The 27,147-nt window shown below is 38.8% G+C and overlaps 1 protein-coding gene across 3 annotated transcripts in view; it reads left to right on the forward strand.

Annotated features, from left to right (window-relative positions):
• The window catches only part of TMEM38B (transmembrane protein 38B), a 50,840-nt gene extending 23,988 nt beyond the window's left edge, over positions 1-26,852 (forward strand). For all 3 annotated transcript variants that reach the window (XM_073345987.2, XM_073345988.1, XM_073345986.1), the window contains 4 exons: positions 8,330-8,514; positions 17,232-17,319; positions 19,530-19,647; positions 23,956-26,852. In XM_073345987.2, coding sequence (XP_073202088.1) covers positions 8,330-8,514; positions 17,232-17,319; positions 19,530-19,647; positions 23,956-24,165 — 601 coding nt within the window. In that variant the 3' untranslated portion in view covers positions 24,166-26,852. The remainder of the gene's footprint in view (positions 1-8,329; positions 8,515-17,231; positions 17,320-19,529; positions 19,648-23,955) is intronic.
• Positions 26,853-27,147: the final 295 nt, after the last annotated feature.

Below are 27,147 nucleotides of genomic sequence, written 5' to 3' on the forward strand. Positions count from 1 at the left end.
ATAAAAACAAATAATGCATGTATGTAGGGACAAAATTAGAAAGGCCAAGGCACAAAATGAGATTAAACAAGCTAGAGACATAAAGGATAACAAGAAATTATTGTACAATACATTAAAAGCAAGAGGAAAACCAAGGACAGAGCAGGCCCATTACTCAATGAGAAGGGAAACAGAAAATGTGGAAATGGCAGAAGTGCTAAATGACATTTTTGTTTTTTTTCACCAAAAAGGTTGGTTAGCGATTGGACATCTAACATTGTGAATGCCAGTGAAAATGAGGTATCATCAGAGGCTAAAATAGGGAAAGAACAAGTTAAAAATTACTTAGACAAGTTAGATGTCTTCAAGTCACCAGAGCCTGATGAAATACATCCTAGAATACTCAAGGAGCTGACTGAGGAGATATTTGAGCCATTAGCGATTATCTTTGAAAAGTTACGGAAGACAGGAGAGATTCCAGAGGACTGGAAAAGGGCAAATACAGGAAATAAGAACAACCTGAGGAATTACAGACCAGTCAGATGAACTTCTTTACCCAGAAAGATAATGGAGTAAATAATTAAGCAATCACTTTGCAGACAGCTAGAAGATAATAGAGTGATAAGTAACCGGCAGCATGGATTCGTCAAGAACAAATTATGGCAAACCAACCTAATAGTTTTCTTTTACAGGATAACAAGCTTTGTGGATGAGGGAAGTGGTATTTGTGATATCTTGACTTTAGTAAGTCTTTAGATACTGTCTCACATGACCTTCGCATAAACAAATTGGGAAATACAACCGAGGCGAAATTACTATAAAGCGGGTGCATAACTGGTTGGAAAACCATTCACAGAGAGTAGTTATCAGACGTTCACAGTGAAGCTGGAAGGGCATATCAAGTGAGGTCCCACAGGGACCAGTTCTGGGTCCGGTTCTGTTTAATATCTTCTTCAATGATTTCAATAATAGCATAGAGAGAACACTTACAAAGTTTTGTGGATGTTACCAAGCTGGGAAGGGTTGCAAGTGCTTTGGCGAATAGGATTATAACTCAAAGTGACCTGGACAAACTGGAGAAGTGATATGAAGGAAATAGGATGAAATTCAATAAGGACAGTTGCAGAGAACTCCACTTAGGAAGGAACAATCAGTTGCACACATACAAAATGGGAAATAACTGCCTACGAAGGAGTACTGCGGAAAGGGATCTGGGGGTCATAGCGGACCACAAGCTAAATATTAGTCAACGGTGAACACTGTTGCGCCCCCCCCCCCAAAAGCGAACATCATTCTGGGATGTATTAGCAGGACTGTTGTAAATAAGACATGAGAAGTAATTCTTCCACTCTACTCCGTGCTGATTAGGCCTCAGCTGGAGTATTGTGTCCAGTTCTGGGCACCACATTTCAGGAAAGATGTGGACAAATTGGAGGAAGTCCAGAGAAGAGCAACAAAAATTATTAAAGGTCTAGAAAACATGATATATGAGGGAAGATTGAAAACATTGGGTTTGTTTAGTCTGGAGAAGAGAAGACTGAGAGGGGATATAAGTTTTCAAGTCCATAATAGATTGTTACAAGGACGAGGGAGATAAATTGTTCTCCTTAACCTCTGAGGATAGGACAAGAAGCAATGGACTTAAATTGAAGCAAGGGCGGTTTAGGTTGTGGTTGGACATTAGGAAAAACTTCCTAACTGTCAGGGTAGTTAAGCACTGAAATAGATTGCCTAGGGAGGTTGTGGAATCTCCATCTGTCAAGGTTCCTTCCCCACCCTGAACTCTAGGGTACAGATGTGGGGACGTGCATGAAAACCTCCTAAGCTTACTTTTACCAGCTTAGGTTAAAACTTCCCCAAGGTACAAACTATTTTACCTTTTGCCCTTGTACTTTATCGCTGCCACTACCAAATGTCTAACCGGTATATTACTGGGAAAGAGTCCGTTTGGAAATGTCTTTCCCCTGAAAATCCTCTCAACCCTTACACCATCTTTCCTGGTGAAGGCTTGATAAAAATCCTCACCAATTTGCATACGTGAACACAGACCCAAACCCTTGGATCTTAAGAACAATGAAAAAGCAATCAGATTCTTAAAAGAAGAATTTCAATAGAAGAAAAAGTAAAAAAGAATCACTTCTGTAAAATCAGGATGGTAAATACCTTACAGGGTAATCAGATTCAAAACATAGAGAATCCCTCTAGGCAAAACCTTAAGTTACAAAAAGACACAAAAACAGGAATCTACATCCCATTCCGCACAGTTTATTTTCTCAGCCATTTAAAGGAATCGGAATCTAACACATACCTAGCTAGATTACTTACTAAGTTCTAAGACTCCACTCCTGTTCTGTCCCCGGCAAAAGCATCACAGAGAGAGAGAGGCTTTGTTTCTCCCTCCCCCCAGCTTTTGAAAGTATCTTGTCTCCTCATTGGTCATTTTGGTCAGGTGTCAGCGAGGTTATCCTAGCTTCTTAACCCATTACAGGTGAAAGGGTTTTTCCTCTGTCCAGGAGGGATTTTAAAGGTGTTTACCCTTCCCTTTATGACATCATCCTTGGAGATTTTTAAGAGCGGGTTAGGCAAACACCTGTCAGTGATAGTCTAGATAATACTTAGTCCTGCCATGAGTGCAGGGAACTGGACTAGACCTCTTGAGGTCTCTTCCAGTCCTATGATTCTATTTTATGCTCGTTTTGTTAAATGAAATGAGTTTTCATTGACATACTCAGGTGGAAGAGATGAAAACTACTTTCTGAATGTAGTCTTGTAACAGTTGTTACCGTATATACTCGTTCATAAGCCGAATATTTTTGGTAAAGTGACGCATCAAAGAGCAGGGGTCGGCTTAAACAGGTTTACACCAAAATTTGATGATTTTAAACTCTGTGGAATCATTGAATTAAATATCTAATACATTGTCGTTTTGTTTACCTGGAGTGTGTGCAGGCATGGAGCCCCTCAGCTGCCTGTGGCTGCGGTTCGCTGTTCCCAGCCAATGGGAGCTGCAGGAAGTGGCAACATCCAGGCCCGCTAGCGGTTTACCCTAATGGGCCAGGAGCCAAAGTTTGCCAGCCCCTGAAATATAGGGTCGGCTTATGAAAGGGTCATACAGGTTTTTACTATTTTTACCTATCCATCTTGGGGGGTTGGCTTATAAACGAATGGGCTAATGAACGAGTATATACTGTAGTTTAATTTCCTTTAAAATATATTTTCTGAACAAAACTTCAAACTCACAAATCCCTACTTAGAATTTACTTTTAGAAACTGGTTACAAGAAAGTTAACTATTTAATTTCTTTAAGGACACAGTCTCCTTGAAATCTAGTCAATTATAAAATACTAAACAGTATCAGGTACTAGGTCTCCCCTCAGTCCTCCTACTGGCTTTATAATGGCAGCCTGTTATAAAATAACATTTTTATTTTAAAAAATTCATACTCTTGCTGAATGAGATGCATAAAGGACAGATTCCTGTTTGAGTGCATCCAGGGAAAACAGTAAAATGGTATGCAAACTGGAAAGAAATAGATAAATGTATATTCTGTAATCTTGAGTGTTACATGTGACTAGAATAGGTATACCTTTTTCACAAATGACTTTTTTTATGTTGACAATGCACCAAAAGATGTGAAAGAGCAAAGACAACAGTATATAAACCAAATGTACTGTTAAAACAGACTTAAGTGAAAATGGTGTGTATTGCTCATGACTCAGTACAAACATTATGAAACCTTTAGAACTATTAGTTATGTAAAAAACCTGTCATTCTTGCTCACTACTAGAACTTTACATTGACTTATTATATGATTCCTATTTGGTCTTAAAGTAAAATAAAGCAGAATTCATACCTTAATATATAAACTGGTAATGTGACACTTTGTTTTCTCTATCTGGTAATTCAGGATCAATAACATTTTAAAACATTATGTGGCATAGCAACATCTACTGGTAGCTGTTGGTAGTTGCATAAAATAGTAGTGTTTGGAGGATAGTAGAAAATAACAAGAAGTAGAGAACTGTGGATGATTCTGCCATTGTTCCACAGAATGCTATGCACGGTCTAGTTTTTCAATAAACTATTTTATTCTGTTTTTGATATTGAAAATGTAAATACTATGCTTCATAATTACAGCACGAACACGAAACACCTAAAACTGGTAAAATCCATTTAGATTTCCCCACAATTTATGGGCTTTTTAATAACTTCCATTAATAAGTTAGTTATTAAGCAGGCTGAGTAGTACAAAAATATTAAGGCAAATTAATCCCTTGGAGTAGAGAGGTGAAATTCCATTTACTGCAACACCTGCTTACAAAAGAATTAATTTTGTCCAGTGTAGATACTGTCACTCTACAGTAGTATTATATGAAGGAACCACTAGCATGGGAGAATGCTGTGAAAGTAAAGGTTAGCAATTCAATATTCAGCTACAAAATACTTTGCATATGTAGTTTGTAATTATTACACTGATCACTTACAAATGGCATAGTGAAACAAAATATTAAAATGTTCCCTTGGGCTGGATGGAGGAAACCATGAATTTTTATAAAATGGATTAAAAATACCTATAACACTTGCAATAGGTAGTGCTTGGCTTATTCATTAACAAATTCTTAAACATACGCACATACATGCAGATCAAGTGTCACTGAATTATTAATTTGATTTTAAAAAGATAACCATTTTGTGAAACTGAAGACTAATCTGAGCAGAACTCCTTGATTTTCAGTTGTTCATTGACCATTTAACATTCTTAACTTCAGTATTTTAGTTCAGTTGTGATTTTTATTTTGCATGACTGACCATAGTGGCATGCAGAGTTGCAGCCTTTTGCAGAACGCTTCAGGTTAAAAAAAGCCTTAGTACTGGATCGAACTCTTACCCCCAATATGTGACTACAATTTACCAATGGCCAGAGTTAATATATTCAATATCCAGAGATTTAATTGGCTATTGTAAATAGCAGTCGCACCATACAATCTGCCAGGTTTCAGAGTAGCAGCCATGTTAGTCTGTATCTGCAAAAAGAAAAGGAGGACTTGTGGCACCTTAGAGATGAACAAATTTATTTGAGCATAAGCTTTCGTGAGCTACAGCTCACTTCATCAGATGCATGCAGTGGAAAATACAGTAGGGAGACTTTATATACACAGAGAGCATGAAACAGTGGGTATTACCATACACGCTGTAATGAGAGTGATCATGTAAGGTGAGCTATTACCAGCAGGGGGGAGAGGGGGTAGGGGGAAAAAATCCAAAACCTTTTTGTAGTGATAATCAAGGTGGGCCATTTCCAGCAGTTGACAAGAACGTGTGAGGAACAGTGGGCCGGGGGGGAATAAACATGGGGAAATAGTTTTACTTTGTGTAATGACACATCCACTCCCAGTCTTCATTCAAGCCTAAGTCAATGGTGTCCAGTTTGCAAATTAGTTCCAGTTCAGCAGTCTCTCATTGGAGTCTGTTTCTGAAGTTGTTTTTGTTGAAGAATTGCCACTTTTAGGTCTGTAATCGAGTGAGCAGAGAGATTGAAGTGTTCTCCGACTGATTTTTGAATGCTATAATTCTTGACATCTGATTTGTGTCCATTTAGTCTTTTACGTAGAGACTGTTCAGTTTGGCCGATGTAAATGGCAGAGGGGCATTGCTGGCACATGATGGCATATATCACATTGGTAGATGTGCAGGTGAACGCGCCTCTGATAGTGTGGCTGATGTGATTAGGCCCTATGATGGTGCCCCCTGAATAGATATGTGGACACAGTTGGCAACGGGCTTTGTTGCAAGGATAGGTTCCTGGGTTAGTGGTTCTGTTGTGTGGTATGTGGTTGTTGGTGAGTATTTGCTTCAGGTTGGGGGGCTGTCTGTATGCAAGGACTGGCCTGTCTCCCAAGATCTGTGAGAGTGATGGGTCATCCTTCAGGATAGGTTGTAGATCCTTGATGATGATCAGACGTCAGGAATTATAACATTCAAAAACTAGTCGGAGAACTCTTCAGTCTCTCTGGTCACTCGATTACAGACCTAAAAGTTGCAATTCTTCAACTTCCCCCGTTCCTCACACGTTCTTGTCAACTCGAAATGGCCCACCTTAATTATCACTACAAAAGGTTTTTTTCCTCTCTCTCTCTCTCTCTCTCTCTCCTGCTGGTAATAGCTCACGTTACCTGATCACTCTCGTTACAGTGTGTATGGTAACACCCATTGTTTCATGCTCTCTGTGTATATAAAATTTCCCCACTATATTTTCCACTGCATGCATCTGATGAAGTGAGCTGTAGCTCACGAAAGCTTATGCTCAAATAAATTTGTTCGTTTCTAAGGTGCCACAAGTCCTCCCTTTCTTTTTGCGCATACAATCTGCATCCACACTGTCATGCACTGATGCATGATCAGTCTTTCTTATATACCATGGAACAATTAAGTTCAATAATTGCTTTCATATATAAGAGGGGGGGAAACAGATCACTAGTCAGTGCAAAAGAAAAAAGTGGATGCGGATGTGCTCTTATTTGAACAGTAATCACACAGTAGTGCAACTAGTGACATCTGTTGCACATAAGAAATAGGTTATTGTGCAGATGAAATCATACAAATTATTTTACTCAGTCCTTTCACATCTCATTTTTAAAGGTTTAGATTATGCTAAAGTATCCTCAATCCTATGTTGCTATTCAGATATATTCAGTGATTGCATACAGTCACAGTCATAATTATTGAATCCAGAACTTCAATTCTGTTGTTTGGGAAAGGGCTTCTACTCTTGCACTGGAGGAAGGCATTCAAAACTATAGGGGGCAGATCCAGATTTTTTGAATATGTGCCTCAACAGTTTCAACTTCCCCGTCACTATTTCCTCCCTTTTATTCCTCCTCTTCTCCCTCTTGGGATTTCAAGGACATGGGTTTAATTCCTGCAAAGACCTAGATCCGCTCCTCTGCCAGCAAGTACCGAGCACAGCTTTCATATGGCATTTTGTCTTCAGAATAGTCACAGGCAATGGTACTGGAATCCTATTTCATAAGTCTCAAGAAATAGGAAGATGTGATAGATCTTAGGCTTTGCAAGGAGGGTGCTTACTCCTTTCAGGGCCTAGCCAAAAGACTCGCTCCCCAGAAGAACTGAGTAGGGACAAAACGGAGTTCCACACACCAACTGTTTCTTGTCCTATTGTGTTGGAGCAGCTATACTGATTTCCAAGGGGCTAGGGCTGGGCTAAGGGTCTGCAGTTCACGTCCAGTACATGATTCCCCATCTTGAGCAGCAATGAAACTGTAAAGACTGATTTAAGTATACAGTCCACAACAATAGTGCACTCAGTTTAAGGCACTGGACCTATGACTGTGAATCAAACCCAGTTAAATAAAAAAAAGGGTAGTATAATCTAAAAATGAAAAGGCTATGAAAATAAAAGATATAAGATTTTTGTTACAATTTTGGTATTGTTATAAAAAGTAAATTGTTTGAACGTGAGTGTCCGTGAATTGTTAAAACATGAGACTACAAAGGACCATCTTGAAGTCCAGTCCGCTTGGGGTGGAAATGGCAAGTGGGGTGAAAGAGCCCATTTTGGATAAATTGGAGTCATGGCTGTAGAGTCCTTAAATTTGGAACACTGCATACCAGCGTTCTTCTTTTAAAGAAAACAACACCAGTTTGCTTAGCCCCATAATCTGAAAGTCCAAAAAGTTAAAAGCACTACTCACTGTAAGAAGTGAAATGTATTTGAAAATAGCTTTAAATCACAACTGGTATTGACTTTAACAAGGAATGGCAGTCTTGCTAAAGTTATATAATTTTGTGTCACTGGCAGCATGAGAGCCCTGTGTCTAAATATAAGTGAATTCCCATTCTGCTCCAATACTGTTTTAACAATCCAAAGAAGCTCAAATGTTTATACAAAGTTTACTTTTTTTAAACAATAAACCAACATTTAAGCTGGATAGCAACTTAAGAGAGGAATCTTGGTGATCTATAAGCTTAAAGAAATGTGTTCCATTCCAAGAATGGGTTCAATTTGTTTTATTGTACTTTAAGGAAGCCTTGATAAACAATTTATGATGTTTGGGAATATATATTTTGTGTAATGACCTTATTTTAGGTGCTCAAATATCAGGTGATGGGTGCAGTATAAATACCCAGAAAGAGATTTAATGAGGTAAATTCTAAAAAGGGAATATTCTAATTTTCAGTTTGGACCTAAACCACTAAAAGATATATGGAGTATAGGGATAATATTAAAGAACTCTTAGTTATACTCCAAAATTTATTTTTAAAAGCTGTTTTAGGAGTGTAACTTTGTTGCCAAGAGATTTTTAAATAGAAATTTTCTTCTAAATTTCAGGTATCTTGTATTTTTTTGTCCACATGACATAGTCTACCGATGCTTTTCCTTTCTGCCTCTTCGACTGATGGTTGCAGGAATGAAAGAAGTGACAAGGACTTGGAAAGTAACAGCTGGAATTGCACATGCAAACAGTCACTACAAAAATGCCTGGCTTATCATGGTAGCTGTTGGCTGGGCCAGAGGTAATGTGTAAAATCTCTTGTTCTGATGAATTGTGAAGTTTTAAAGTGGTGGTTAAATTGTGAACCATGATCTACTGTGTGGGAGTGGTAGCCTTAAATTCAGACTGTTATCCCTTGAGGAGGGAAAGTCTGTGTGTCTGTGCAGCAATTTCTCTGGTTAGATGAGGGATGGCATTGACTGGCTTTGGAGGGAACTGTGTCTAGCCCTTAGGAAGGAAGAAGCCTGTACTCATGTAAGTATCTTTAGGATTTGCTGGTTGATGACAAAAGGAATCAACAAGGCTACTATATAACTTGATCGTTATAATCATTAACTTTCCAATGGAACTGTTCTTACAGAAGTTGCGGTTCTATATAGCAGGATTGTTACTTTTCTAATTTTTTTGTATGTCCCAATACTTTAATCAGATAAAATTCCTCTAGTGTGTTCAATCTCATCTAATCGAGTTGTCTCCTAAATTAAATAAGTACAACATATTATATCTAGAAATGTATTGTGCACTTCAGAGCAGCAGTGTTTGCTTTACTTTTGTACTTTATATCCCACTACAGTAGGCATCACTGGCTCAGCTCTGACTTTACTTTTTTAGCTCTGCATTATAGTTTATTTCCACTCTGCTTGGGAGCCCACAGACACGTTAACAAAAGTAATTCTAACTTGTGTTGGGTTTCTTATAGAATTTACTGAACAGAGAGAGTGCCACATTCTTCTTATGCCTTATTTCCTCTACACTCTCACACACATACTTCTAGTAATCTTTGATTGTTTTCCCTATAATGGAAGTCTTCTAGATTTTATTTTGGGATGTGTGGACGCGCGCTTGCTCTCTCCCTCATATGTATATGCCTATATATAAATTGCCATCTGTGATCCTGGAAGAAAATGGATTCTCATAAGAATGGCCATAATGGGTCAGACCAGTCGTCCTTCTAGCCCAGTGTCCTGTCTTCTGACATTGGCCACTGTCAGATGCTTCAGAGGCAATGAACAGACCAGGGCAATTAGTGACTGCTCCATCCCCTATTTTCCACTCCCAGTGTCTGGCAGTTAGAGGCTTAAAACACGCAGAGCCTGGGGTTTCATCCCTGACCATTTTGGCTAATATCCATAGATGGACCTATCCTCAGTGAACTTACCTAATTCTTTTTTGAACCCAGTTACAGTTTTGGCCTTCACAATATCCCCTGGCAGCAAGTTCCATAGCTTGACTCTGCATTGTGTGATGTAGAACTTCCTTGTTTGTTTGTTTTTAAACTTGCTGCCTATTAATTTCATTGGGTGACCCCGGGTTCTTGTTCTATGTGAAGGGGTAAATAACACTTCCTTATTCACTTTCTCTGCACCAGTCACGGTTTTATAGACCTCTATCATATCCATCCTTAATCATCTCTTTTCCATGCTGAAAAGTCCCAGTCTTATTAATCTCTCCTCATATGGAAGTTGTTCCATACCCTTAATTTTTGTTGCCATTCTCTGTACCTATTCCAATTCTAATATATCTTTTTTGAGATGGGTTGACTAGAACTGCACACAGTATTCAAGGTGTAGCATATCATGGATTTATATAGTGTTACGCTTTTTGTCATCTTCTCTATCCCTTTCCTAATGGTTCCTAACATTCTGTTAGCTTTTTTGAGTGTCGCTGCACACTGAGCGGATGTTTTCAAAGAACTATCTACGAAGACTCCAGGATCTCTTCCTTGAGTGGTAACAGCTAATTTAGACCCTATCATTTTGTATGCATAGTTGGGATTATGTTTTCCAATGTGCATTACTTTGCATTTATCAACACTGAATTTCATCTGCCATTTTGTTGCCCAGTCACCCAGTTTTGTAAGAACCTTTTGTAACTATTTGTAGTCTGCTTTGGACTTAATTATCCGAATAATTTTGTATCAACTGCAAATTTTACCACCTCCCTGTTTACCCCCTTTTCCAGATCATTTGTGAATACGTTGAACAGCACTGGGCCCAATACAGACTCCTGGGGGATCCCACTATTTACTTCTCTCCATTCTGAAAACTAACCATTTATTTCTTCCCTTTGTTTCCTGTCTTTAACCAGTTACCGATCCATGACAGGACCTTCCCTCTTATCCCATGACTGCTTACTTTGCTTAAAAGCCTTTGGAGGGGCCTTGTCAAAGACTTTCTGAAAGTTCAAAACCCACTGGATCCCCCTTGTCCACATGTTCGTTTGACCCTTTCAAAAATTCTAATTGAGTAGTGAGGCATGATTTCCCTTTACAAAAGCCATGTTGGCTCTTCCCTAACAAATTATGTTCATCTATGTGTCTGGTAATTCTGTTCTTTACTATGCTTTCAACCAGTTTGCCTGGTACTGAAGTTAGGCCTGTAATTGCGAGGATTGTCTCTGGAGCACTGTTCCCTCTAAGCTGTGCACACGTGCGTGCGAACACAGATCCTAAACCCCATGTGCATGGTGAAACACCATGCCCACAAAATTGCACAGAAGAAATTTTTTGCACGCATGGCCTGTCAAAAATTAGAGGGAACATTGCTCTGGACCCTTTTTAAAAAATTGACATCACATTAGCTATTCTCCAGTCATCTGGTACAGAAGCTGATTTAAATGATAGATTACATACCACGGTTTAGGTTTCAGAGTAGCAGTCATGTTAGTCTGTATCCACAAAAAGAAAAGGAGTACTTGTGGCACCTTAGAAACTAACAAATTTGAGCATAAGCTTTCAAGATCTTATGCTCAAATTTGTTAGTCTCTAAGGTGCCAGAAGTCCTGCTTTTCTTTATACCACAGTTAGTAGCACTGCAATTTCATATTTGAGTTCCTTCAGAACTAATCAGTAAATACCATCTGGTCCTGGTGACTTATTACTGTTTAATTTTTCAGTTTGGTCCAAAACCAATTCTATAGATACCTCAATCTGGGACAGTTCCTCAGATTGGTCACCTACAAAGAAGAGCTCAGGAGTGGGACTCTCCCACACATCCTCTGCAGTGAAGACCAATGCAAAGAATTCATGTAGCTTTTCTGTAATGGCCTTGTCTTCCTTTAGCACCTCGATCGTCCAGTGGCTTCACTGATTGATTGTTTGGCTGACTTGCTTCTGATCGTACTTAAAAAAACTAACAACAAAAAATATTTTATCTTTTGCTAGTAGCTCTTCAAAATCTTTTTTGGTCTGCCCAATTATACTTCCACACTTGATTTGCCAGAGTTTATGCTCATTTCTATTTTCCTCAGTAGGATTTGACTTCAAATTTTTAAAGCATGCCTTTTTGCCTCTAATCTCTCTTAATCTGTTTAGCCATAGTGGCACTTTTTTGGTCACCTTACTATTTTTTTTTTTAATTAGGGGTATACATTTAATTTGAGCCTCTATTATAGTGTCTTGAACAAGTTTCCATGCAGCTTGCAGGCATTTTTTACTCTTGCGAATGTACCTTTTAATTTCTGTGTAACTAGCTTCCTCATTTTTGTGTAGTTCCTCTTTCCCTTGAAGTTAAATGCTACTGTAGTGGGCTTCTTTGATATTTTTCCCTCCCACAGGATGTTAAATTTGAATATATTATGGTTGCTATTACTGAATGGTTCAGCTATATTCACCTCTTGGATCAGATTGTGTGCTTCACTTAGGGCTAAATAAAGAATTGTCTCTCCCCTTGTGGGTTTCAGGACTAGCTGCTCCAAGAAGCAGTCATTAATGGTGTCTACAAACTTGATCTCAGCATCCCATCTTGAGGTGACATGTATTCAGTCAGTATGGATATAGTTGAGATCTCCCATTATTACTGAGTTTTGTATTCTTGTAGCCTCTGTAATCGCTCTGAGCATTTCACAGTCACTATCGCTTTCCTGAGCAGATAGTCAGTAATATATTCCTACTGTTATTATTCAAGCATGAAATTTGTATCCATAGAGATTCTATGGTACTCTTTGCTTTAAGATTTTTAGTATATTTGATTCTATGCTTGCTTTCACATACAGTGCCACTCCCCCACCTGTATAGCCTACATTTTCATTCCTATATATTTTGCACCCTGGTATTACTGTGTCCCATTGATTATCCTCATTTCACCAAGTTTCTGTGATGCCTATTATATCAATATCCTCATTTAATACCAGGTACTCAAGGTCACCCATCTTAGCATTTGTATAAGAGTACTTATAAAATTTGTCATTTTTTTAATTGTCTGCCATTATGTGATGTAATTGAATGGGACTGTCTCTCAATTGACTGCTTCTTTTCAATTCCTACCTGTGCTTTGTCAACTTCTGTCCTCTACTCTTTACTGGGATAGAGAATCCCTGTGACTAGAGCCTCCCTACAGGATGGTTCCATCTGAGCTGCATGCTCCTCCATACCTGTCAGCTTTCCCCAGTCTTTAGTTCAAAACCTCCTCAACAACATTTTTAATTTTACAAGCCAGCAATCTGGTTCTGTTTTAGTTTGGGTGGAGTCCACCCTTCCTGAATAGGCTTCTCCTTTCCAAAAAGGTTCTCCAGTTTTTATAAACCTCAAACCCTCCTCCCTGCACCCTCTCCCACACTGAATCTTTGTTTCCTGTTAGACAAGAATACAGTGTCTAAATTGTCAAGTGACAAATGACTTCGGTGTCTAAGCTTTGTGTACTCAACTTCAGGCACCTTAACGGGGCCTGATTTTCAGATGGCGGCTGCTTGGCAATCAGGTCTCTTTAAGGCGTTAGGGTCACCCGTGTCACTAATCACGACTGAAAGTTTTAGACTATGTTCAAATCTGTACTTTAGGGGTCAGATCCTGCCCCCATTAAATAAAGGGAGTTTGCAGAGCCATAGGAGGAGCACACTGAACTGTGAGGGCTTGTCTACACTCAGGGTGGATTTGATTTAAATCACAAGTCAGGAAGACTCGATTTAATCATGGATTTCTACATAAAAGTGCACTCTTATTAGTTGTTATAACCTTAATATATAGTCTTCACAACTCAGAGATGGGTGTAGGTTTCATTTTTAGAAGCTACACACGATACATTTTTAAAGTGATTTATTTTGAAAACTTTTCAGATTAGTTTTACAGCTATATCAGAAAATGAAGGATTGTTTGGTTATTTCATTTACCAAAGGTAATTGAAGCAGATTTTTATGAAGTCATTGGGAGGTGAACGATCTCCAGTTCAACAGGTTAATCGTTAATATTTGGAGGATTTTCTTGCCATGCTGTATTGGGAGGAGAACATCACCAGACAGATATTTAAATTGTTTTATTTAACTAAAACAACAATGTTATGTATTCTGGATGTTTTTCTTCAACAGAAAACATTTTTATAATATAAAGTTTTATAAAATCAGGTTTGTTTTTGTTAAAATTGTTTTTAACTAAAATAGTTAAATGAAACTTTTTTAAAAAAACAAAACAAAAAATCAACTGTCTGCCAGGTCAGCATGAGAAACTTAAAATATTGGCTTCTGCAGCTAACTCTGTCGTCTTCACCTCCATTTTCCTGTTTGTTCATAATCTGGAAAAGAAAAACAAGCTTTCCTGCTTTTTCAGGTCCAAAACTATTTCTCAATTTGGAATGAATTAGTTCAAAGGAAGAAAATATTCTTTCTACACCGGCAGAAGAAGCTACTGCTGTTAAAAGTGAGATTATCACGTCAACAGTCTCTGAATCCAAGTGCTGAAGTGACTTCCACCAGTTCACTGGTGTGACTTTCTTTAAAACATCGTCAGCAAACATATATTTCTTGAATGGTTCACCCTTAGCTCTGAAGTTTATTACAGTTGGCATTATGGAGGGATGATTGCTGGATGTCCATGTCCTAGGCAACTCCTCTTCTTCAGCAGTTAAGGTTTGACCTTGGTACCAAGTATTGAGAATTTTTGCAAGAAAATAAGCTGGAGATAGTGCTTGTCCCATTTGTTTTTTTAAATGCTTGTAATTTAACTCTGTCTTTGCATATTTCTCTTTTTAAAATGTCACTCAGTTCCTTCCAAATTTCAGCAGCATCAGCAATAAAACAGCTATTTCCCTGCGTTTTGTTCGAGGCTACAGAAATAGGCTTCATGGTACTCAGCATGTGTTCAACATTTCTCTTAAGCCTGCTGTTGAGATCTTTGGCTGTGACAGGGCCATCTATTTTTTTCACAGTTTTGTTCACACACTGTCATCAGATTAGGTCAGTTCTTGATACAGTGCTCAAAACAGTCCACTACTGAGTTCCATCACACGTCTTGTGAGAGAGTTGGCTTGGTTCTTCCCACTTTTTTCAGAGCACTTGCTGCAAAGTGGTTGTTACGGAAGTATTTTGCACTTTCAACATTAGCCTTTATTACTGTAACACTGAAGTCTTTGGCTGGGAAGTGCATCAAATGAGCACTGCGACCGTATGTTAGCTTGGGACTCTCTTCACTCTTCTTTAAATAATTTCTTCTTATCTTGGATACATTTGCAGCATTGTCCGTGACCAAGCTGCGTTGTAGACATTTGAATTTTTTTTCAGTTTGTTATAGCTTTTATTGTTGCTTCCTGTAAGTATTCTGCTGTGTGTGCATTTCCTGTTGTATCAATTGTTTCTGGAAGAAAGACCTTCCCTTTGTCTGTTGTCACACAAGCACATACAACAGGATCATTGTGGACATTGCTCCACCCATCAAGACTCAGGTTAACTCTAGACCTTTTGCACACTGCTCAATTTCTCTTTCATACACTTTATCCAGAAATGTGCCTGCAACATCCGCTCTGTTGGGTGCCCTGTATCCTGGTCTTAATGCCTGAACCATGTAAATGAAGTGTGGGTTTTCAATCATACGGAGAGGAGAGTTTGTTGCATAAACCGGGCAATTTCTTCATCTTTTTGTAATCTGCTGGTTCTTATCACAAACTTATCTATGGTTTTCTCTGGATGATGGTTCTTTTTTCTTTTTGCTACAGGTGATATACTGTGGCTCAGTGACATACATGATGTGACTGAAACACTGTCATTGGCAGATAACTCTGAAACTATAGAAAATGATGGTGATCTTGAAGGTGGATAGTCTTCAGAATCCTGTACATTGAGGATGGATTCTCCTAAACAAAATAAGTCAATGCAGTTGTTTGTTTATTATTACCATACTGCTCATTGAATAATCCTCATTGCATTCACTGACACTCAGCACTACTTTAAAGATGAAATTGTAAAAGGAAGATCTGCCTATTTCAGCTATTTATTTTTTTATCACAACTGCATCTAAAATGCTAGTACCATAGAGTAACAACTATATTTGTTGCTCAAACATGAGAATTCAAGAATAGTCCAGAAGGAAGACAGGCAGTCCTTAAGAAAGAAGTATGAAATAAAGAAGTTTACCAACCTGAAGATCCTGCATGTTCAGATCCTTTCATCATCTTCAGTGCAACTTCCTCCTGAGAAGGAACACTTCTCATGATGTTGTTTCATTCGGGCCTTGCATGTCTTCGTTGCACTGTTTGCATTTTGCACGCATGCCTGTCTTACCCACAGGTAGAGGAACTTCATTAAAATATTCCCAAACTGGGTCTCTTTTACGGCCTGCTGCCATTGTAGGTTTTCCCTTCTAGTGAGAGAATGGTATGGTAGATCAATGAAGGCTACACTCAGAAAGACCTCAAGACTTCTGGAATATGCTGCTCAAACAGTTTCACTTTTGTTTCTACTGTCTGTCCCTCCCTTCTCACATTTATCTCCAGACTTCTTGTCCAGATCTATTCTGCCCCTAACAATCTTCTATTCATTGAACTTTTTAAAACTTTGCACTTTTACAGAGAGATAAGGGATTGACTCTGTGTACACAAATTTGCAGAGGGACAATAGGGCTGTGGTCTGTTATTTCTCACCTTTATTTATTTATTTTATTTTATTTAAAAACGTTTTTGCTGTTATCTCTGGCGACACAAATCCACAGTTTGAGAACCGCAAAACTAAGCATCTCTGATGGTATCTTCTAGACTGAGCACTGAGTCCCATTGGGTAGATAGAAAGATTAACCTAAATAAGCTATACAGAAGCCCCTGGACCCCATAAGATTGGGTCCCTAATCCATGAACTATTGGAACTCATTTACAAAACTTTTTTTAAACATTATGTGAATATATTGTCTCATACTATTTGAGCATAAGCTTTCGTGAGCTACAGCTCACTTCATCCACAGTATGCATCCGATGAAGTGAGCTGTAGCTCACGAAAGCTTATGCTCAAATAAATTGGTTAGTCTCTAAGGTGCCACAAGTCCTCCTTTTCTTTTTGCGAATACAGACTAACACGGCTGTTACTCTGAAACCTGTCTCATACTATAGAATTAGAATTTATAATCCCTATTCCATGATGAGATATCTTTGAGCTATAATGTATCTTAATTAAAACTATCTTTAGATTGCTTTTTTCCTCAAAAAGCATTTTATCAAAAAAATCAGATTATTTTATTTTATTTTTTTAAGTCATTGATTTTTATCCACCCTGTCTACACTACACAGCTTTTAGTGACATGGCTGTATTGCTACAGCCGTGCCACTAAACGTCGGGCAGTGTAGCTGCTGTTTGTCGGCTCTCCTGCCAACAGCACACTGTTCACACTGGTACTTGTCGCGGCAAACCTTTTGTCTTTCGGGGGAGGGGCGGGTGTTTAATGGCTCTGAAAGACAAAGTTTTGTCGTTCAATTGCCGTTGTAGACATGGCCTTAGTCACTAAGAGACTATACCATTGAGATCTGTTATAATTTATTGGATTTTCAGGAGCTGGTGGTGGCTTAATCTCTAACTTTGAGCAGTTGGTGAGAGGTGTTTGGAAACCTGAAAGCAATGAACTTCTGAAGATGTCCTAGTAAGTTTGTGTAAACCTTTGTAGAACTGGAATAATTGTAATAACTTTGTTCTCTTCGGCTCCTGCTTTCAAATACCTACATGAGTAATTTTTGTGGTGCAGCGTTTATAAACAGGTGCTAGTAGACTGCTTATAAATTCAAAGTAAGTGGGTCCAAATCTTTACTATGTGATGGCTGGCTTGACTTATGTGGAACGAGGAGTTAGTCTAAATGATTTCCTCATGAATAATTGTCTTCACTACAAAATTACCACAGAATTGGAACTAATTGGTAAACGTGTTGGCAACTTGTGCAAAGAGGACAATCATTTGAATGGGCAAGAAAAATTAACCACCTCTGCCAGAGCTCTGGTTCATCCAAGGCAGAAATGAAGTACATTGTGGCAGGGTAATGTGAGTGGAAACTTACATTCCTGCATGTGCTGGTACACAGTCTGAAGGTAGTTAGATGACTTTAGGACTGTCATTCTAGTGGATATATTCTACCAACGCTAAATACTTTAAAAAAGAAAAAACAGTTGCACTCTTCTGAACACACATGCAAGCCATCTGTTAAATATATAGCATTAAAAAACATCAACACATGTCTCTGGTGCATTGCAAGATAGAAGATGCTACTTGAGTTTCAGGTTTCAATTCTTTGTCTCGCAGAAGCTAAATTGGGAGTATTACATAGCACTCAGTTTAGCTTCTGCAAGAGAGAGAATTTGAATTGGCTGGCAGGCCACAAACTACTGCTGTAAAGGGAGATAAGCTCATAGGGGATATAAAATGCCCACTTTGCCCTCCCATGTGACTTCCCAGCTGGTTTCTGTGGAAATGATTATTTCAAAACCAGCGTTATGACTTTTGATGTGATAAACATTTAGGGATGCTGGTTTCATGTAACTGCCCTGGGTAGTAAAGAATGACAGAAGAGAAATACAAAAATTATGAGCAGCACTATTTCCAAAAGGAAGGATTGTGAGGCTTATGGTGTCAGCTGCACCTAAATACTTCAAACTCAGTGAAACAAGTAAATTCTGCTAGTTTAAAACACTGCAGTCACTTTCTTTAAAAAAGTGCTAGCTGAAGGAAGAATGAGTTTTAAATGTTAATTGTGGTATTGCATCTAGTCTCATGAAGGGTAAAAGCTGAGATGGCAAGATGCCAGAACAGAGAGGTGTTGGACACAGATCACTGTCCTCACATCCTGAAATTATTTTGGTTAAAAATTCCCTTGACAATTTTTTTCAAATGTTCTTCTTTGGTTGTAAAGCTAAATGCATGAATCTAATTAAAGGTGTGATAAGAAATGAAACTTGACGAATCCCAAATCGTAAGAATATACAAGTAGAGTTATACTACTGGCTTCCTGATCAGCCTCTTATAAAGTGCTCAAATGTCACAGCGGTCTAAGATTTAGACAAGCAGTTTCTTGACACCTTGAATGATTGGTTCTTAGAACAGCTTGTTCTAGAGCACAATGAGGAGAGCTTATTCTTAACGCAGTCCCAAGTAACACATAGAAGTTGACTGAAGTAATAATTTAAGTTGAATCACTAAGTAATAGCAAAAAGCAAAGGAGGACTTGTGGCATCTTGGAGACTAACAAATTGATTTGAGCATAAGCTTTCGTGAGCTACAGCTCACTTCATCGGATGTGAGCTGTAGCTCACGAAAGCTTATGCTCAAATAAATTTGTTAGTCTCCAAGGTGCCACAAGTCCTCCTTTGCTTTTTGCGAATATAGACTAACATGGCTGCTACTCTGAAACCTGTCACTAAGTAATAGTAACTACAGTAAAATTAAGCTGAAATTCCTCAGGGGGAAGAAAATATCACACAATGATTAGAGGTGTGGCAAAAACTTCCATAAGAAAACTGAGTGTAAATATTGGCACAGTTTAATTTAGAGGTGACTAATAAAGGGATATATCAGATGCATAAATTAAATAATAGTATGGAGAAGACAAATTGGGTGGTGGTCTTTAAATTCAGGAACAAAGATCTAAGAAATTAAAAGCTTGCAAACTAAAAACTAATAGATGTATACAAAACATGTAATTAGCCTGTGAACATGTTGCCATATTGTTACCACAAGCTTTTTATCATTTACTTTCAGCCAAGCAAATATTGTAGTTATATTTTTGTATGCGGAGGTATTCTATCAGCATAGGAGGGGGAGGAGAGAAAATCCACACGCTTGTCTTTATTTTGTTTGGTTTCCAGCCCTGTAAAAGTGACTCTGGTAGGTGCAGTACTCTTCACATTGCAACATGCCCAGAACCTACCAATAGCAAGACACAACCTTATGTTCTTTTATACCACCTTTCTAGTGGTCACAAAGGTAAGAATTTGGAAATGTATAATTATTTAAACATATGCAATACAGCAATATTTTTCACTGTACTTTCTAAAGTAAGATGTATGTTGTTGAATATTTCTCTTTATACCTGCCACCAGAATTCTAATTTCAGTTTTCTTCTTCTGGAGAGATCTGGTCAAACTCAATTGGTGAAAATGGCATAGCTCAATTGAAGTCAGCGGAGCTACCCCAATACCAGTGGAGGCTCTGACCCCCATGAGCCTTAAGTAACTCTTTCATATCTGAAGCAGACCGACAGGAAGCTCTTTGCACTGTGACCTTTGCTAGTTGTATTAAAAGAATATTTCAGGAATTTGGCACAGGGAGTTGATATTTCAAGTTACTAAATTATTTGAGAGAAAGATACAATTAAGACACAACAGGTTGTCTTGCCAACCTGTTAATACATGTAGAGCAAAAATGAACTGCAGCCAAAGGCCAAGGGTTTCTAGTCAACGAATACATTTGTTTATAAGTGAATAGAACATGCTCTGTTTGTCTTCATGCTGTTTTTTAAAAGTTTTGGTTTTGGACACATCTTTCAACTATATAGAAAATAATGGTGAAGGAGAAGAGAAAAATAATATGAAAAGTGTTTACTATCTCTTTGTTTATAAAAAGTGGATATGTATATCCACACACATGCATGTGTACACATGTGAGATATATGCACACTTATTGTTCTTCCCTTTAATCTTCTTATGGTTGAACTCAAATCTATCATGTTCTGCATTTATCTTCTCCCAAAAAGCTGGGCTATATTCAGGACTGTGTTAACCCTAAAAAAGGCAAAGTTGGAATCTCAATGTCGTCTGAGCTGTAACAATCTTGAAGGTTGCCACTCTGTTCTTGAGGAGATGTTAAAATACTGGGTGAACTGTAGAGGAGGGTTTAAAAAGAACTGCCTGCCTCCCACAAAGCATCCCTAAAACGTTATGTTTCTAAAATCTGACTAAGATATTGGGTCCCCTGGGTGCTACGGTAATGCAAGTAATCATCATTAATGCTTCAGACTTATCTTTTCTTAAAACACCTAAACATCAGAGGCGCTCAGGATACAAGGGATGTGGTGTTAGGAGATAGTTAGGTGTGGGGAGGGGGTCTGCAGCCTCAGACTCCCTGTACTACTGAAGCCCAAGGTATGGTGACACACAGCTTTGTGGCACCAGTTCTGCATTGGTGACTTGTTAGGAGCTTGAAGTCAGCTAGTAACTAATGCACTGCTAGACTGACACAGTTCATGCAAGTCTGACACACAGACTTATGAAGTAGTGTCTTGCTTTCCAGACACTTCTGAAACCTCTCTCAGAATCAGGGTACTACTCTGGTCTTTAGTGTTGGGTTATAAATACCATATTGGGTCTATTAAGCAGGTCCGTTTCCCCCAGTCCTGGAGGAAGTTCTCCCAATAAGTTGGTTTTAATGTGGGAGTTTTTTAGGATACATGCTACCTAAATCAGTGATGTCCAACCTTTACAGCTTGGGGGCAATTCAAGGTCAAGGGGCCACAAACAACACTCTGGGGCAGATTCTTTCCTTCCTTCTGATCTGCTCAAGTAGTATAAAGGGAGTGGAATTCAGCCACAGGCCCCTCTGAGGATTTACCCCAATGCCTGGAGTCTTCAGTGGTGTAGAACCAACATAGCCTTTTTCCCCACAGCCTCTGGTACAGTAGGTGTGTTGGGAGCAGGCAGGGGAGGAATGGCTGAACCTTAGGATGAAAACTACAACCAGGAACTAATATTCGTGCTGGAACAAATATTTATGAAGAGTCTGTATTAGCATTTAAAAATCTTATTAGTTAAGATGTTAATTAGTTGCCAATTAGCACAGAACGAGACTAATAATTCAAGTCTAGACAAGGCCCTAGAGTATTTTACAGTAACTTTATTGCTTTGTTTTATACATGTCACTTTTTTAAAGATACTTCATTTCAATGGTTAAGATAAAGTTGGAATTTTAGTAGTTTATATTACACCTTTATATGCGAATACGTGTGGTCACATATCTATATCTAACAGGCTAGAAAATGCTTGCTTATGTAGGCAGAATAGACTGAAATGTATGGAAGGTTTGAAGTATTATTCTGGAGATGTGCCAAGGTCAGAAGAGAACTAGAAATGTGGTTCTCCTTAGACTTCTAATTAGGGCCTGACCCAACAAAGCTTTACTTCAATGAACAGTCTCCTCTTAGTGTGAGATTTTTCAGATTTGGACCCATAAATTGGAAAAAGGCTACAGGTAAATAATTCATCCTTTGTGGCTAATTGTGGCTAGAAACATCTATCCATAATGAGTTTTAATATAGCAAGGCTTTTGTGCAGATTTTGGTTTTATGTTACTATGAGTGAAATAATTCTTGCAATGCACTGAAAATTGTAAAGAAGTCTACCAGGCCACTGACTTTTTCCTCTGTCAACAGAGAGCTTCTGTTTTATCTTTCTCATTGGCTTACTCTTCATGCATTTATTAAGCTTAGTTTATTTTCTGTGTGTACACTTAGACTGAAATGCAATGAATAAACCTAAGTTGAAATAAAATCATAGGACTGGAAGGGACCCTGAGAGAGCATCTAGTTCAGTCCCCTGCACTCATGGTAGGAAAGTATTATCTAGACCAGGGATGGGCAAACTTTTTGGCCCGAGGGCTACATCTGGGTGGGGAAATTGCATGCCGGGCCCTGAATGTAGGGCTGGGGCAGGGGTGTGGGAGGGGGTGCAGTGTGCAGGAAGGTGCTCAGGGCAAGGGGGTTGGGGCAGAGGAGGGGTGCGGAGTGTATGAGGGGGCTCAGGACAGTGGTGCAGGAGGGAGTGTGGAGTGCGGCAGGGAGTTCAGGGCAGTGGGTTGGGGTGCAGGAGGGGTGTGTCAGGGGGCTCGGGCACAGGAGAGGTGTGGGGTGCGGAAGGGGGCTCGGGTGCAGGAGGGGGTTGGGGTGTAGGCTGTGGCCTGGCACCGCTTACCTGGAGCAGCTCTGGGGTGGCAGTGACACGCACCGGGGCCAGGGCAGGCTTCCTGCCGGCCCCGGCCCCACGCCACTCCCAGAGGTGGCCAGCACCACAGCCCTGGGGGCGGGCACGGTGGCAGAGGGCTCTGCATGCTGCCCTCGCCCGAAGCACCCAGTGGCCGTGGTTCTCTATTCCTGGCCAATGGGCGCTGCGATGGGCAATGTCTACAGGCGAGGGCAGCACACGGAGCCCTCTGCCCCTTCCTCTCCCAGGGGCTGCAGGGGAGTGGTGCGGGGCCCACAGCTCCACAGGGGTGGCAATCCCATGGGCTGGATCCAAAGCCCTGATGGGCCGTAGTTTGCCCACCCCGATCTAGACCATCTCTCACAGGTGTTTGTCTAACCTGCTCTTAAAAATCTCCAATGATGGAGATTCCACAACCTCCCTAGGCAATTTTTTCCTAATCTCCAACCTAAACTGCCCTTGCTGCAATATAAGCCCATTGCTTCTTGTCCTATCTTCAAAAGTTAAGGATAGCAATTTATCTCCCTCCTCCTTGTAACAACATTTGATGTACTTGAAAACTGTTATCATGTCCCCCCTCTCTTCTCTTCTCTAGACTAAACAAACCCAATTTTTTTTTTCAATCTTCCCTTGTAGGTCATGTTTTCTAGACCTGTAATAACTTATGATGATCTTCTCTGGACTTCCTCCAATTTGTCCACATCTTTCCTCAAATAAGGCACTCAGAACTGGACACAATACTCCAGTTGAGGCCTAATCAGCATAGAGTAGAGTGGAAGAATTACTTCTCGTTTCTTGCTTACAACCCTCCTGCTAATACATCCCAGAATGATGTTTGCTTTTTTTGCAACAGCGTTACACTTTTAGGATTGTTTACTTCTATTTTTAGTTGAAATGCAGTTATTTTCGACAAAGATTTGCACCAGAGGCTAGAAATGCCCTATATTTATAACATGTAAAATACAACACTGTCTTCAAATTAGGGATATACAGAATTCAGAGTTCTGAAAGCTTAGAGATGGTCTGCATAAACTTGCACCAGAATAAATAAGTTTCATATATATCTTTTGTTATTTCAGTGCAGGTCTTTGTGATTTAGCAGATGAGTGTAATGTAAAATTGACATAGGGTGCTTCTGTTAGAGGAGTGTCCACATGCAGACTTGTGCTGAAATAACAGAAGTGTGAATTAAAACTGGTTTAGGTATTTCAGTGTGTGCTTTTGTGTGCGGACCAGCCCATATGTGCTGATTCTTCTTAAATAGTCTTTTTATTTGGAGAGCTAAGGCTTTCTAACTTAAATTTGACCACTTTCTTTATAGGTAACCATGATGTTGACACAATCTGCAGTTTCTCCATTTGCTCCTTTTGAGTCTGTGCTGGGCCGTATACTCTTTGGTTGGCAACAAACTCCATCTAAAGTAAAGGGTGAGGCCAGAGTATCTTCCAACGGAACCTCTTCAGTCTGTGACCGTTCTGCTGGAGAGGCCAGTGAAAGCATTAAGAAAAGACAGGCAAAGAAAACAGAATAAGTGGCCAAAAAATTATCTTGTTACATGTGACCGTAACACTTAGAAACATTTCTATTTCAAATGATGGGGAAAAGAAAACAGGATGTAAGGAAATACATGTGACAGACTGGCAGCAGTGATGAGCTTTGTGCACTGCTGCCATGAAGCATTTAAAGTATATTTTGTAAATTGTAATTCAAATGTTGGGAATGTGTGTATCATGGTAGACCTTTCTAACTTAAATGGTACTAAATAAGATTTTATAGTGATGATGATTTTATTAAATGAGAGATTTATTGTGATTTTGTTTTTATATTTATGAAAAACTAACTTTTAAATGTAACCCCCCTGAAGTTAGTAACAAAATGACAATCAGATTTGACTATTTTTTTCTTTATAGTTTATTTTTGCATATATTTTCTGTTTTGATTCTTGTTTTTCAGCTGAATAAAATGGATAGTTACACACAGTAGCATATTCCAAGGTATGAAAGGCTTGTGTAGTCGTGTTCAATTGAGCAATGGAGTTAGAGTAAAATTTTACCAAACGTTCACATTGCGTGAATAAAAAATTAACATTGTAAATAGTTTGCACTGCAAAACTGTGGAAATGTGCCAAAAACAAGGCCTTTGTTCCCTAGAAAAAAATGTGAATTACTATTATAATTCATGTTGCACTGATCTTGATTCTTAGTCACAACTAGAGAATATTTTTCATTTTCTACTTTCCAGAATAAAAGTAAATTCTCTTGCACTTTAAAAAAAAAAAAGAAAAAAAAAAAAGATATTTGGCAAATAGAAAATTTTCAGTACTAATGTTTATCCAGCTAACTCACTTTGATACTGTCAGCTGAAAACTTTTGATTTATGTTTGCTGTTCTGTAGGCAGTAAATCCGACAGTAACGTAATATTACTGTTGTTAAATTGTTAATGTGCATTTATATTGAAGCATATGGTTTTTAGTATTTCTTCCATTTTCATTTTGCTGTGACTGGATGTGTTCTAGCATGGCATCTTATCCCAAATATCTAACCTCTTCTCCTGCTTTCTAAGGTAGACCGTCATTGTGAAAGAAGAATTACATGTTGCAAGAAATACCCATTTTCCCAATCCAGAATGTTTATCACCTTAACCTTCTCCGCGGCTGTAGGGTAAATACATGGATGTCGCCTCCTCCCATGCTCTTGCCTTTTCTGCACTAGTGTTTCTATTAAAGTCTCCCATCATTTTGCTGCTACCGGTTAAGCTGCACCAATGGTAGCAATGGCAACAGCACTGATGCCAAACCTGTGTGTTCATACCTCTATCATTTAATCCTGTTTAGATTAGGGGCATATGATGTGGTGATAAAAATACTTGTGCCCTGTCTATTCTACCACTTATGCTGGCACTAGGATGGGTGGAGCAGTTAGTTGCTGATGGTAATGAGTAAGAGTACTCCTAGTGTAAGATGCGCTGTAATTGTCCATCAGCTTTTGCTGAAATGCCTCTTCCTGTTCCTTGCATATGTTGCACACCAGTTGAGTAACTCATTTCTAGCAGCTATTGTCTTAGTGAAAGTCTCTCAATTCTAGACGGTGGAATTAGTGTTTCAGAGATGTTGCATTTTGTGAGTGGCATCTTTCATTTGGCCTGTCATCATTTTGTCAAAACTGTTTTCTTCTATCAACACCAGTCTGCAAAAGCCTAACTTTTGTCTGACCGTGAGCACTTTTGAAGCATTTCTATAGTTAAATTAAACCAGTTATCTCCATGTGAAAATGGCAAAAGGGAAAGAAAATGTACATTTTTCCTCAGACTGTAGTTCAGCTCTGAAAAATGATTGTGGGTAAACAGTTATCCAAGTTGCTGAGGGGTCAGATCTAAAATCTGCAAATGAAATTCCAGTTGCAAGGTAGACTTCTGAATTTGAGATAATCTGAGTTCGGATATATGCAAATGTGGCACCTTATTCAACAAACCTCTGATATGGAAATAAAGATGCAGATAGAATGCCATGATGCTACTTCAAGTCTCTTCTCAGATAAGAACCCAACTTTATAGTAAGCCTTAGATTTTAGGCAGTATCCAGGTAACTGGCCATGTATTTCAGGTCTTATTAACTAAAACGACAACCTACTTCACCATGGAAACAAACACATGAAATCCAGCTCATCATTGGGTAAAAGTCGTATGAGTCTAGTGCCTAAAGGACAAAATAATGTCAGATTCTTGCCTTATAACCTTGGGGCTCAGTTTGTTTTTCAGTAATAAGTGGTAGGAGCATTGAATCTCCTCATACCAGAATATTAAGTACCCATATGATTTTAGGTTCTACAGGGCTATTTGTGTGCCATTAAAAGTAACTACTAATTACCTAGTTAACAGGCAGCTAAAAATGAGAGACCAGTAACTGCAGTACTTCCTGCACATGTAAAACTTTCAGGTAACTCTTACATCCCTAAGAAATGTATTAAGATTGAGAACAAGTGTTCAAATACTTCATAGTCCTAGACTTGGCACAGTGGGTATGAGACGCTTTTTTCCCCCAGGTGACTATTGTACTACTGTGAAATACTGGCCAATATCTGGCTATTTTTAGCCCAAATGGACATGTGAAAATATGTTTAGAATTACTTTAAGTTTACAGTAATTTGAAGCAGAAAATGTGGTGTGTTTATATTCAGTGTGGATTTATAAAAATTACATTAATAAAATAAGTGGAAACAGTTGTTTTTCCTGATTTTTCTTATTTAGATGTTTTAGACAAATATAAGAACATAAAATCCAAAGCCTGTAATGTTACTTTCAAATAGAAATGCAGTATAATATTTCTGAAAAACTTAATAAATTGTGTTCCCATTCCAGGGGAACTTTGAAACCTCTTCATATTAAAATACTTTAGAGAATGATCTTGCAGGACAGATTTCTAAAAGAACTCTACATACAACAGCTTCCATTCTACCTAAATGAAAATCTGGCCACTCCAAAAATGCCCAATATCCAGCAGCTCCCATTGTTCTC

The sequence above is a fragment of the Lepidochelys kempii genome, chromosome 5, assembly GCF_965140285.1.
Source record: "Lepidochelys kempii isolate rLepKem1 chromosome 5, rLepKem1.hap1, whole genome shotgun sequence".
In the NCBI taxonomy this organism is placed as follows: Eukaryota; Metazoa; Chordata; order Testudines; family Cheloniidae; genus Lepidochelys; species Lepidochelys kempii.